This window comes from Ctenocephalides felis, unplaced genomic scaffold (genome assembly GCF_003426905.1).
Source record: "Ctenocephalides felis isolate EL2017-DRISC unplaced genomic scaffold, ASM342690v1 CF-g0.4_SCAFFOLD_03572, whole genome shotgun sequence".
NCBI lineage: Eukaryota > Metazoa > Arthropoda > Insecta > Siphonaptera > Pulicidae > Ctenocephalides > Ctenocephalides felis.
The window spans coordinates 12997506-13010797 of record NW_020539726.1 but is presented as its reverse complement, the minus strand read 5'-3'; the positions used below and the strand labels follow the sequence as shown (position 1 = coordinate 13010797).

At 29.2% G+C, this 13292-nt stretch overlaps 2 protein-coding genes, 1 long non-coding RNA gene and 1 pseudogene across 3 annotated transcripts in view; 3 read left to right on the top strand and 1 right to left on the bottom strand.

Moving 5' to 3' along the window:
* Window positions 1-3423: 3423 nt before the first annotated feature.
* Window positions 3424-7164, top strand: LOC113387977. The gene is made up of 3 exons (XR_003368177.1): window positions 3424-3562; window positions 3638-3779; window positions 7147-7164. It is a non-coding gene; the product is annotated as an uncharacterized LOC113387977 (long non-coding RNA).
* A 60-nt stretch (window positions 7165-7224) lies between these two features.
* On the top strand, window positions 7225-7955 carry LOC113388078 (granzyme F-like). The gene is made up of 2 exons (XM_026625486.1): window positions 7225-7404; window positions 7845-7955. The coding sequence occupies exons 1-2, from the start codon at window positions 7225-7227 to the stop codon at window positions 7953-7955; spliced, it is 291 nt and encodes a 96-aa protein (XP_026481271.1).
* A 579-nt stretch (window positions 7956-8534) lies between these two features.
* LOC113388077 lies at window positions 8535-12192 on the bottom strand (annotated as a pseudogene).
* Window positions 12193-12509: 317 nt separating this feature from the next.
* LOC113388617 (enhancer of filamentation 1-like) overlaps window positions 12510-13292 on the top strand; it is a 55963-nt gene continuing 55180 nt past the window's right edge. The window contains exon 1 of the mRNA XM_026625980.1: window positions 12510-12883. Within this exon, the coding sequence (XP_026481765.1) occupies window positions 12833-12883 (51 nt within the window). The 5' untranslated portion in view covers window positions 12510-12832. The remainder of the gene's footprint in view (window positions 12884-13292) is intronic.

Sequence of the window (13292 nt, the reverse complement as noted above, 5' to 3'; positions counted from 1 at the left end):
TACTATAAATAAACTAGTGGGGTGTATGGCATCGTGCTTTAAGGCAAATTGCTGGAACTCTCCGAACCGTACCAAATGTACTAGGAATATTGAATGTTTTTAAACAGATTATTATAAATATTGAAACATTGTCTAATATTTATAAGAATTACATAAACTGAATTGCAAAGTTGAAATTTTTTTTCCAAAATCAATTATTTTGTTAAAACAAACAAAAAGTTTTTTGTATCATTTAAATCGGACGCTTAGTTCTTTCAAAAACTGCCATTTTTGCACATTTAGCTCTGTATCTTTGAAATGGCTGGGTGTGCCTTTGCCTAAACTGATAACCACTTCTCCCAATCATTACTAATTGAATGTTTTTTAGATCATTCAATTCGGATGCTCCCCCAAAAACTCGATTTCTATTTTCTGCACTCTTTGCTCTTTATCTCCGTAACTGTTGAACCTGCTTTTGCCAAAAACTAATCAGCACATATCCCTATCAATAGAAATCGAATGTTTTTTTAACTTCCCGTAGGGCAAATTATAGTAATCGTAAAAAAATCGAAAATGAAAATTTTTATATATCTTTACGTTTCAAAGGTTTCTGAACATTTTGGCATACCTTAGAAAAAATGGATGTATGTGTGTGTGTGTGTATGTGTGTGTGTATGTATGTGCAGATACAAAATTTTGTCGACGATTTCAGGAACACGGATCAACCGATTTGAATAATTCAAAAAACATTCGATTTGTATTGATAAGGAGACGTGCTGATTAGTTTTTGGCGAAGGCAGGTCTAGCCGTTCCAAAGATACGGGGCAAAAAGTGCCGAAAACGGTAACTTAGTTTTTAAGAGAACGGAGCGTCCGATTTGAATAATTCAAAAAACAATTCACTTGTATTGAAAAGATAAAGAATCGATAAAATTTTCACGAAGGTAGGTCTAGCGGTTTCGGAGATACGGAGGAAAAAGTAAAAAAATGAGCCATTTGGCGGTCAAAAATGATCATTAGACATATGCACATCAAATTATCAGATATTTTATAGAGATTTTAACAATAAGTATACATTTTGTTAACATTCCTATAGGTTCCGTACCAATGCTCATGCGTTAGACAGCGACGCGGCGCTTACGCGCTTTATATTTTGTCCCTATGCAGTTAAAGCAGTACGATTGCTTTGAAAAAAAGTTCAGATCTTCCACAATATGTCAAAATAAAGAAAATTTTTTTTTCAGAAAAAAAACAAAAAAAAAATTTAAAAAAATTTTTTCTTTGTCCAATTTATAGTTTCTCAAAAATCTTTTTTTTTCAAAAATGTTAATCGTTTTTAAAAAAATAATAATTTTCTGTACGGGAAGTTCCAGCAGTTTGCCTTAAGGCACGATGCCTTAATTGCCTTAAGACAGAATTCCACTTACAGCTAGTTAACCATTCAAATCGGTTGATCCGTGCGCCCGAAAACGTGAACAAAAAAATGCGGACACACAAAACACACACACACTCACACACACATACATATACACACATCCATTTTTTTCTGAGGTATGCCAAAATGTTCAGAAACTTCCAAAACGTCGAGAAATGCAAAAATTTTCAATTTCGATTTTTGGACGATTACAGTTTATATAATCCTTATACATATTAGACAATGTTACAGTATTTATAATAATCTATTTTAAAATATTTAATATTCTTCGAATATTTCGTTACGGTACCGGAAGTTCCAGCAATTTGCCTTGAGGCACGATGCCAATCACAACTAGTCTTTATTTGTGTCATTTTTACGGAATTGCGTCGAGCACGTGTGGCCATAATTCAACATATTTGGATGCAATATAATATCTAGATACAACTAAAAATTTTGAATGAAAATTGCATTTTAAATTGATTGGAAATATTATGTTGTATTTATATAAATCCTGTCGGGGAGAGGGGGGTGGTTGCAACTATGGATACTCGAAATTATGGAACAGAAAATTTTGAAATGTGATACCATCATTACCAAGAGGCTATTGAAACTTTAATAAATTTGATAATCATTCTCGGAAAATACTGGACCTTGGGTTGATAGGTGTGGGTAGATAGTATGATAGTCTGTGTTGCAATTGATTAGCATTCTACCTAGTACGATTGTGATCTAATTTGACATATTCTTCGGCGTATAACTTACAAAAAACTTCAACCAAATCAATAAGGAAAATAACCAAATTGTAAGAATTAAATGTACTTTGTAGTACTAATCAGTGTTGTTAAATATGGCAAAATGAAAATCTAAACTGGAAAACCTACTGCTTGTTATAATTACATCGGAAAGAGAACGTTAATGTTAGGCATAAATATGAACAAAAGTAATTAGGAATTAAAGAATTTTTGGTTTAAGTTAATGATAATGCTAAGAAAGAACGTTTTCTTTCTAACGAATTTTGAAATTTAACCTTTTTTTCATTTGCATACATTCAACCTTCAATGATTATTCCATAACATATAAAGCTTTTCCTAAATTACCTTCTAAAATAAAATTTATTTTATTTTCAATGTTATTTAAACAGTTCGTATGCTATTTATAATTTTTGTCCTTGCCGTGTGAAATCTTTAGTAAACAAGCCTACATTTTATGTCTACTATTAATCACATAATCTTCAAGATATGGTTATAGACACTTTGTTCTAATTTTTTAACATTTTATTTGTTGCATTTTTGTTTTATTTTCAAGCCTTGTTGCGATAAATCAAACTTTTATCGATATTCTGGATTGCATTCTAGAAATTACGATTAGATAAATTAATTGAATCACATACGTAAGCAATGATTGGTTAATAGGTCTTCATACTCATAAAATCTATTTAAAATTTGCTTTATTGATTTTTTAATTTTAATTGATTTTATCGCAAAAAACTATTATAATATACGCATACAGTAAAAACAGAGAAATGAGCTGGATTTTTTGTTATTTGGTGAACAATTAAAATTTGGTTATTAAAAACAAATTATTTCTTCAGCTCACATTGACCCTTACCTTACCTTTCTCAATTTTATTCCCTAACGATTCAGAATGACTTTGAAACATGAAATTACTAATTTCAATTTTCTGTTAAAAACTTCTCCTTTTGTAAGTTACCGAGGGATGCTTGAATTAACCACTAAATGGTCGCTTAATTTAAGGTAGAGAAAAATTATTTTAAGATTTTTTAGTAATTTGATACTTTGACTTGCTTTAAAAAAACAGATAATATCACAGAAGATGTTAATCAATGTGCGCATATAACCATTATATAAATTGTAAGTGGACAAATGAATAAAAAATAAATAGATAATAATCTAAAGTATATGATGCTGATTAAATGAAATCAAATAATTATATTGTTATTCTAAGCATCATTCGATTAACAGGTCTTTAAATTATAGTTTGTTATTAAATATTGATATTTTTTATTAAAAAAGATATTTTAATGAAAAGTGCTATTCTATAGTTTTAATTAATATTTGATCACAAGATATACCTACTCGTTAATATAAAATGAAAATTCTAATTTTATTCTTAATCATTCTTTCTATGTTTTACCTTGCGTCCTGTGGTAAGCAATCATTTGAATTTTTAAATATTGTAAATGATTTTGGATTGTATTTTATTACAATAAAACATCTTTCAGATGAGCGCATGGTGAATGGAAACGAAGTAGACATTTCAACATTTTATTGGCAATTGTCCTTTTCAAGTAATTTTCAACATTTTTGCGGTGCAGCAATGATCAGTAAGCGATGGGCAATAACAACCGCTTTTTGTGCTAAAAAGTGAAGTATTCCAACATTATTTTGAATTAATATGTATTAGTTTCAAGCCATAAGTCAAACTAGTTGGTATTGGAATTTTGCCTTGAGGCAAGTTACATGAAATTCCCGATATGTTTAAATAATCGACTTAATCAATAAAAAATAAATTAATATATGATTGATTAAAAGTATTCCGAGTGGATTTATTACACATAATTGAAAATGAACAAACACGTTAACCCGGAGTATTTTCTGAAAGCAAATTTCCACAAATCAATAATTTTTATAATTAAACAAGTTTCCATAGGACTTTAATGGTTTAGTATGTTCATTAAGACCAAGCACTCTATCGGTATACCAAATAAATCGTCTAATTTTAATTATAAAAAACGTCAAAAAACTACTCATTTTCTCAAACTTTGGTGAATTTTTAGAATTAAACTACTTGTCGTAGGGCAGTAATATTTTAGTAAGTTCTTTAAGACCATGATATATATCGCCAAAAAAAGTTCCACAAAAATCGGCCTATTTTTTTGCAACAGTTAATTACAAGAAAACGTCTCGGTAGATTTTCACCTAAAACTAATTAGTATCATTCCCAACTAATATCTTTCGAACTATTTTTGATTTTTTAACATCTATTCGGTAGTATAGAACACTTTTTTTCAAATTACAAAAAAACGGCTCGGCAGATCATCGCACAAATCTGACAAACGATAGTCCTCATCAAATAGCTTTTGAATTTCCGAAATCGGTTCAGGCGTTTTTGAGAAAACGTCGATGAAAAATCTAATTTTGGCAAATGCTAAAAAAACGATATTAATTTTTGCAAACTTTCAAGAGTTTTTTAAATTAAAAGGAATTTTAGTATGATCTAAAAGACTATGGTACCTATTGTCAAAAAAAATAATAAAAATCGTCGAAAAAAATTAACACCTTATTACAAAAAAAACGTGGACCAAAAATCTTTCAGTTTTCTGCGATTTACAAAAAAACGGCATGGCTGATCGTCGCGTAAAATTAATAAACGCGAGTCTTCATCGAGATACATCAAATGGCTTTTATATTTTTAAAATCGGTCTAGCCGTTTTTGAGAAAACGTCGATTTACGGCAAAGAATCAGTTCACATACACACACACACACATCGACACACACATACTTTTTCCAAATTTGGTCTCATTTGATTCAGAATGGCGGGTTTTTTGATGAAAACATAAATTTCATTTTTAATATACTTTCTAATTATGTTATGATACAATAACATATCGTAGCATTAGGAAACATTATGATAAGTTTAAGCAATAGAAATATCTAAAGAATTTCAAACTTATTTTTAACTTCTGGTAGAGTAGTTATAGTGATCGCAAAAAATCGAAATCAAAAATTTTTGCATATGTTTGCATTCCAAAGGGTTTTGGACACTTTGCCATATCTTATTGTTAAAAAAATGAATGTGTGTGTTTTTTTTGTGTAGCGAAGGAAAAGTTTTTAAACATCCCAGACTTGTGTACCGCCTGGGTATAATTAGTGTTAGAAGTATCGAGGCAAAAGATCGATATTGAGTACTTTGAAAAGTATCTAATCAAAATATCGATGCCAAAAAAATATCGTGGCGAAAGTATCGATAGTACTCAATATCGAATTTTGAGTACTTTTCATAAAAATCAAACATAAGTGCAAGAAAGATCTAAAACTCATTAAATATTATATCACAATTCAATATTAGAATGAATTCTATTGCTTGTAATCTGATGTGTTAAATCAGAATCATTTTCAATATTGTAAAATTTTAACAGTAATTTTTCAATACTAATTTCAAATTCTATAATTTTTCAAAAAAAAGACAAGTTATAATAGTTGATTATTTTTGATTAAAACAATATAATAGTCTGATACTATATTCAAAAAGCAATACTTTTTAAGTATTTTTAAGCACAATCATATTTTTAATATTTTTTAGTGCAAACAATTGCCACAATTAATTTATTATTTTCTAAAAGTTTTTTGCCCACTATACTAAAGAAAGTATTCTTTAGTTTTGTTGTCATTCATTCAGAAAAGGTCAGTTGAAATCCGATTCCTAAAATATGTTCATAATGTGCACAAACTGAAAACGAGACATTTTAAGATTCACGTACCGCAAAGAAAATATTGCTCTTCTGTTCTTTTTTAAATTGTTTATTTAATTTTTAATTTACAAGTACTTTACTTCAACTTACAATTCACATACTTTTAGAAAGAAAAATAATAACGCATTGAAATCGATGAGTATTATTATTTGAAATAATTATATTTCGATTCTTTTTTACGCAAAATACTAATATATTGAAATTGATGAATATTATTATTTGAAATAATTATATTTCGATTCTTTTTTAAGCAAAATACTAATATATTGAAATTGATGAATATTATTATTTGAAATAATTATATTTCGATTCTTTTTTACGCAAAATACTAATATATTGAAATTGATGAATATTATTATTTGAAATAATCATACTTCGATTGTTGAATATGTTTTTATAAAACATTTTGGTACTTTAAAAAGGCGTTTCATTTTACAAAAGAGTAATAAATAAACATCTTTATTTATTAGTGTGGTCATATCCATTTTGGGTTTTTGAGCAATAAATTCTGAGACTAATGACCCTTCGGGATCATTTTTTGACACTTCTCTGAACAATTATGACCACCTAGAGAGACTATTCATTGCATTCGGCAAAATGGTTGGTTTTCGTAGTTGGTCGATAAGTGGGGTTCATAGATTACGCTGTCGATTCTTTTTGAGTACTATCGACGTAAAAGATCGATATTGGCAAATCTATCGAGCTAAAAAATCGATACCAAAAGTACTCACTATCGACCGCGAAGTATCGATATTTACTCAGTACTCGATATTTCGTTCTAACACTAGGTATAATACCGACTAAAACCTTCGGTTTGCCCTTGCCACTGGTTCCCACGGAAACCACTGCTAGTGTATTACTTCATGGGGGGAGAATCTAGAATTTTATCATTTTCGCTCTGAAATTGTACTTATCTCAAATGAGCAAAGTCCCATTCGCTCTTTCTCGTTCCATAGATCGCAGATCAATTAGCACTTCTCTCGCAAATGTGTCAGCATCACTTCTACATCGGTATCAGGAGTAGTTTTTCGGCTTAATATCTCTTCTGCATCGTCCCGTAGAGGACTAAATCACAGGCACAAATGAGTGTGTATGTGTGTACGTGGGTGTGTAGTATGTGGATACAACTTTTCGTCCACGTTTTAGGGAGCACCGCTTTCAATCTAACTAATCAGCACGTCTTGCGTCAATGAGAATCAAATGTTTTGAATCACCACGCAAATAAAAAAAGATAATACAATAATAAAGTATTTTTTAGAACGTCTATCCATGCAGCAGCTAGAGTACGTGCTGGAACCAGCAAATATAATAGTGGTGGTACTCATTACGGTGTGGAATGGCTCTCGTCCCTCATCCTCGTTATGATAGCCGCGATCAAAATTACAATGTAGGTTTAATTATGATAACAAAGGATTTCAATGAAACTAGAAGAAGCCGACCTGCCAAGCTCGTAGAGGCAAATGTCGACTTGCCTGTAGGCTCCTTTGTCACAGCTACTGGATGGGGATCTGAAACGGTACAGAATCACTGTAGCATGCTCCTATGCATAGTTTAAAACATAATATACTAATAATAATGCATAGTTTAAAACATAATATACTAATAATAATAATTTATTTTCTTGCTTAAAAAATATTTTGATAACAAAGTCTAGCATTAATATAATTGGGCAGCTCTACCTAAGTGTCGCGCCTAAAAATTTTTACACCATATCGCGCCTAAAGAAGTTTTACTCAATAATAATTTATTTTCTTGCTTAAAAAATATTTTGATAACAAAGTCTAGCATTAATATAATTGGGCAGCTCTACCTAAGATTTAAATGAATTTTGTTTCAGCTGACGTAATGAATCAAAAACACGCTACATTTGTGATTAATTGTAATTAAAAATTACAATTCTATGAGAACATATCAAGTTACTAATAACTATAATACATAATATAATTTTTAATGCAGATACCAGGAGCACCTATGTCAGAAAATCTTAGAGCAATATCTTTGCACGTCATTGATAATCAAGAATGTCTTGAAAAAAATCAAGAGTTGATTGATGTCACAGACAAGTAAGTAATATAATTTCTCATAGTTTCAGAATAAGTTATCACATTATTAGTGCACCCAGCCATCATTTTTTTTTTAAATCGTAATCAAATTATAATTTCAGAATTTTGTGCTGGATCAATAGAAGATAAAGGAAAATCAGTTTGTACAGGTGATTTTGGTGGACCCGCGTTGACGAAAATGGGGTTTTAGTAGGCTTGACAGCTTTTTCAACTAGAAATTGCACAAGTTTTCCATATCCAAATGTATTTACAAGACTAGCTGATCAGAAATAAGAGAATTTGTGAAGAAACATACTGGTATTTAGTAACCGATATCAAACTATGCAAAGTAATATAACATGTTGATCTACATAATTATTAAAACTATTAACAGTTCTTTTATTTGTGTTTATTCAGGTCACATATTCAATACATACAAAATTTGTTTTCATTTGAGGGAAACTTTAAATTCATTTGATTAAATTTATTACAGATTCAGTTAAAACTATAAACATAAATTAAATTTACTTAACATTTTTTCCATAAATTTTCTATGAAATTCTGATCTTAGCGAATCGTTTATGAAACATATATAATATTAACATTATATCTTTAATATGAAACCAGATGTATAATCCCCTTCTAAATCCATAAAAATGGACTCAACTATATATAACATTATATGAGAATATTGGCTAATATTCACCTTAAGAACTTCTTTTGGAGCGTTACTGGAATAATTCAACAGAGGATTTCCGCTAAGGATATTTTCCATTCTAATTCTTTCTTCTTCTTGTCGTCTTTCCATTTCTTTTTTTGCTTGCTCTTGTGATCTTTCTTTCTTAATTCTATTTAATTCTGCTATAAAGCAGCAGTATCATCTTCGCTATCACTATCAGAATCTGAAGAATCTGCATCAACGGATCATCGGCATCTAAGCTTGTTTACTGGTACCTACATAAAAATAAATAGTATTTTTGAAACACTTCATTATTGTCATAAAACTTATTGTATACATAACGACTGCTAGTTATATTTATTATTAAAATGTAATGCAAATAATAAGTATAAAAATATGTTAAATTGATTACTAACTTTCGAGTTATCTAACAATAGAAATAACTACCATACACGAATAATATATCAAAATTTCTGCACGAACTGAACTATATGTAAGTAAAGAAATGCTAATAAATATTAATTTTGTTAAGCTTATCTCAATCGAGATGCCTAAATAGAAGTTCATTTAACAAAATTTTATATTCTTAGAAACCGTAACTAAATTACTTGGTCTTACTTGATCTACTTTTTGCCTTTTCCTTCCTTCATCAATTGCTCGAGCTCGTGCCTTATTTGGATTCTGTTCTTTTTCTCTCTCTCTAATTCTTTACGAAAATCACGTCCACGAATTCTTCGATGGTACCTTGTCCTTGTTCCCTACAACATCATTTAATTATAGCAATATAACTTTCAATGCTTTTATTATTGCTACTATCACATATTTGTGGTTTTACATATTACATACCTGTATTTAATTTTGTATGTCCTCTGGTAAATCTCTGCTGGAATATTGACGCGATATTGCGCTCAAATCTTTTTCTCCACGGCCTGATCCTCCTCTAGCTGGATCAAATGTAGGTCTTGCTGCGTCGTCGTCATTTTTATTAAATAAAATATTGAACTTTAGTGATATTGTTTCTTGAGCACAGTTTCAATTAAATTAATATTGTAAATATAAATTATAAAAAGATACCAGGAAGTATTTTTACAGATTGTTGATCGACAAATGTCAAATCGATAGTGTTGCCAGCTGCTACAAAATGAATATGAATAATGGAGGATCTAGTATTAAATTTACTCAAACGGTAGGGTGAGAAAAATAATTTAATTAAAACTTTTTGATATAATAATTGCTGACAATTTAAAGTAATATTATTGTATATTATTAACAAAGTATATAATTATTATAGAAACGTTGAAGTTAGTGTTATTTAAAATTTTTTTTTTTAATGACATAAAATTAAATTTTACAGTTATAAATTAAATTATCAAAAGTGAAAATTCGGAATGATGAATATCAAATTCTACACAACAATTATTTTTTACTTTCAATAACTCCCTGAAGGAGTTTATATTTTCGCAAAACTTCGATTTGTTAATTTTACGTGGACGTTTTGAGTCATTCTAAATCGAATGAGACCAAATTTGTATGTGTGTGTGTATGTAAACTGATTTTTGGTTTTTGTCGACGTTTTGTCAAAAACGGCTGAACCGATTTTAAAAATTTAAAAGGCATTCGATGTAACTTGATAAGGACTATATTTATATAACACAATTATATAATTATATATTTTAATGGTACATAACTGAAATAAATACATAATAATACATACTATATATGTTTGCGTGACTATTGACCGAGCCGTTTCTTTGTAATTAGGAGAAAAGAATAAAATGTATTGTTCCACATTTCAGCCCACAATTTACAATCGATATTAAATTTTTAAAAAGTATTTGAAAGTCATTTGTTGTAAATAAATTTATTGACGATTTTAATGAAACTTTGTATAACCATAGATTTTGTAGTCTGAAAACACCAACTAAAATATTATAGACCCACGATAAGCGGGTGAATTATAAAAATGTATCCTTTCATAGAACTTTCATATTTTTTGGTGTTTCATAATTAGCTACTGGTTACAGTCGATGTCTACACTTAAATAAGAATATTTTTTTAAAACACAAAATAAATGAAATAAAATGTGTTAAAATTTATTTCATACAATAAAAAAATAATCAATACGATTTCCAATTGATGTCTCTCACACATATTTATAATATCCGTATATCTTATATATAAAAATGGATCGCTAAATGTGTTGGTAAGCGCATAACTCAATAACGCCTGGACCAATTTGGCCAATTCTTTTTTTAAAATGTTCGTTGAAGTCCAAGAATGGTTCTTACGGCGAGAAAAATTGAATAATTGACGGAAAACTCCTAAAAACAGTCCTTTTCTTTTCACATACAAAATTTTTCTAACTAAAACGTAGAACCAATTTGAGCTTTATTGCTATTTTATAAAGTTCATATTAAATTACAAGGACTCACTGTATACTCCTCCTAAACGGTTATTCAGATTTTGATAAATCTTTCTGAAGTTTGTTAAGGAAATTTTTTAGGATGTATGTGATTATAAAGTACTGGGATGTATGTGCAATATTGTAGAAATAATAGCATCTTTACTAATCTTTCCACAATATTTTTAAAATTCGTAAAAACTTCACTTTATCACAACAAATGGGAAAATAAAGATGAATACATACAATTCTGCCCTCACGATATCGATTAGGAGAAGTTTAGGATGCAATTTTGGATATCTTAAATAATAAAAAATTAAATTCATTTAATCCAACGTGAAATACCAGTGTTATGTTATGTTTATGGTTATGTTATACCGTTTAAAAAACTTCAATTTCCAATATAGTGTGGGAATTGAGACTCATCATTTTATTTAAAGCAGTTCTACATTTAACATCGCTCATATTATAAAAGTATATGCATTTTGGCGTGAAGAGTACTTTAAAAAACAAAAATTGTTGTTTTTAGGTAAACAGTAAATCTTAGTATATTATATTAAAAATTGTAGAAATGGGTACAGGACAACGTCTGTTGGGTCATCTAGTTATAAATATGTTTGAAAAGCATTAATTGGAAATTGTATTGATTATTTTTTATTAGTAAAAGCAAAAGTTTTATTTGTGAAATAACAGTTGCACATTTTACTTTAGTAGCTGATTCACAATTTTTATTGATTAAGTTAATTAAGGGGGCGTCTCATTAATCACATGAGACTTTTAGTCAGAGCGGGTATAACAAAAAACTACAAAATATCACGTGCGGGAAGAAGGGAACTTTTTGATTTTCAAAAAATCAAAAAGTTTACAAATTTTTTGTAAATTCGAAAAATTTGTTCGATAAGAACGAATAACGTTCGATAAGAATTTTTAAGTAATTAAAATACTCGTAATGTTTGGTGGGGCAGGGGGGTGGTAAATTTGAACATCATGACGTATCATCAAGAGGTAGGGGAGGTCCAAAAGTCGTTATAATCGTTCGTGCTCTAAGGTTAGGTGAGGCGCACTTAATTAAGTAAACTTGCCTTAAGGCAAAATGCTACTTACAACTAGTTTAACTTCATTATCTATGATTTAGAAAAATCAATTATCTCTTTCTCATCATGATATATTACATTCCACCATTCCACCTTGCCACGGCCGCAATTTATACTTGTTTATCTATGCACTGACGCTCCCACTAATATGAATGAGTGTTGCCAGAGGTGACAGTTATGCTTCTTCCCTACCGTATAATATTCTACTTTTCTGCATTAATACATAAATCTGAATAATGAGTAGATCATAAAACTCAAATTAATACAATTATTATTTAATTTCAAATGTTTAAAAACCATTTTATGTGACTTTTTGTAACAAATCTTAGCACACTTTGGTGTTCCCCCCTCCACGTGCAACCTCTTTCCAAATCTGACAGTTCTGACAACACTCATTCGTGGGTTGTGTACGAGTTGTGTTGCGGCTGCATTTTGTGAAGAGTTTGTTTTGATTTCTTATCGTTATCAGTAATATTTTATATGTATTAATTACAACAATTGTATTCAAAATAGTGTTTCCGTTATGCTTTGCAATGTAAGCGTTTCAGGAGCAAATAAGCTCATGAATTAAACCAAATTAAGCGAGCGTCTTTGTTTGTTTATTGCCACTGTTTAATGAAAATAAGTGTTATAAGAAAGTTCAGGTGTTGCATGTCAAAAATGTGTTAATAGAAATATTGTCTGGTACAGATATTTTACGGAAATTTGACTAAATTCAACGCTATAAAATGATGCTTTCGCAAGCAGATACATCGGCTCTAATGTCCCCGGTACATCAGGTAAGATTTGTTTTTTATTGTTTTATGAAATTATGACGCTCGAGAATTTGAAAGTCAAATCGTCTTGTGAATGACATTATTAATAAGATACATGCAATAATTTATCATTTAGTTAATGATTTTTATTTATTTTTAAATTATAAGATCAAAAGTTAATATTATATGTACACAAGTATATGTATACAAATACACTATGTTAGTGTTATCTAACTCTACACTTAACTTTTTAATTTATTTTTTATTTTTTATTATTTTATTTTATTTAGTTTTATGATCAATTTTCTTTATTTTGATATTTTAATTGAAAAGTGCATACAACTCTAAATTTTGTCCAACTTACCACAAATCCCTATTTCATAATATTCATTTTAGTAGTCAAATCACTTTTCATCTATCACTATATTCTCGT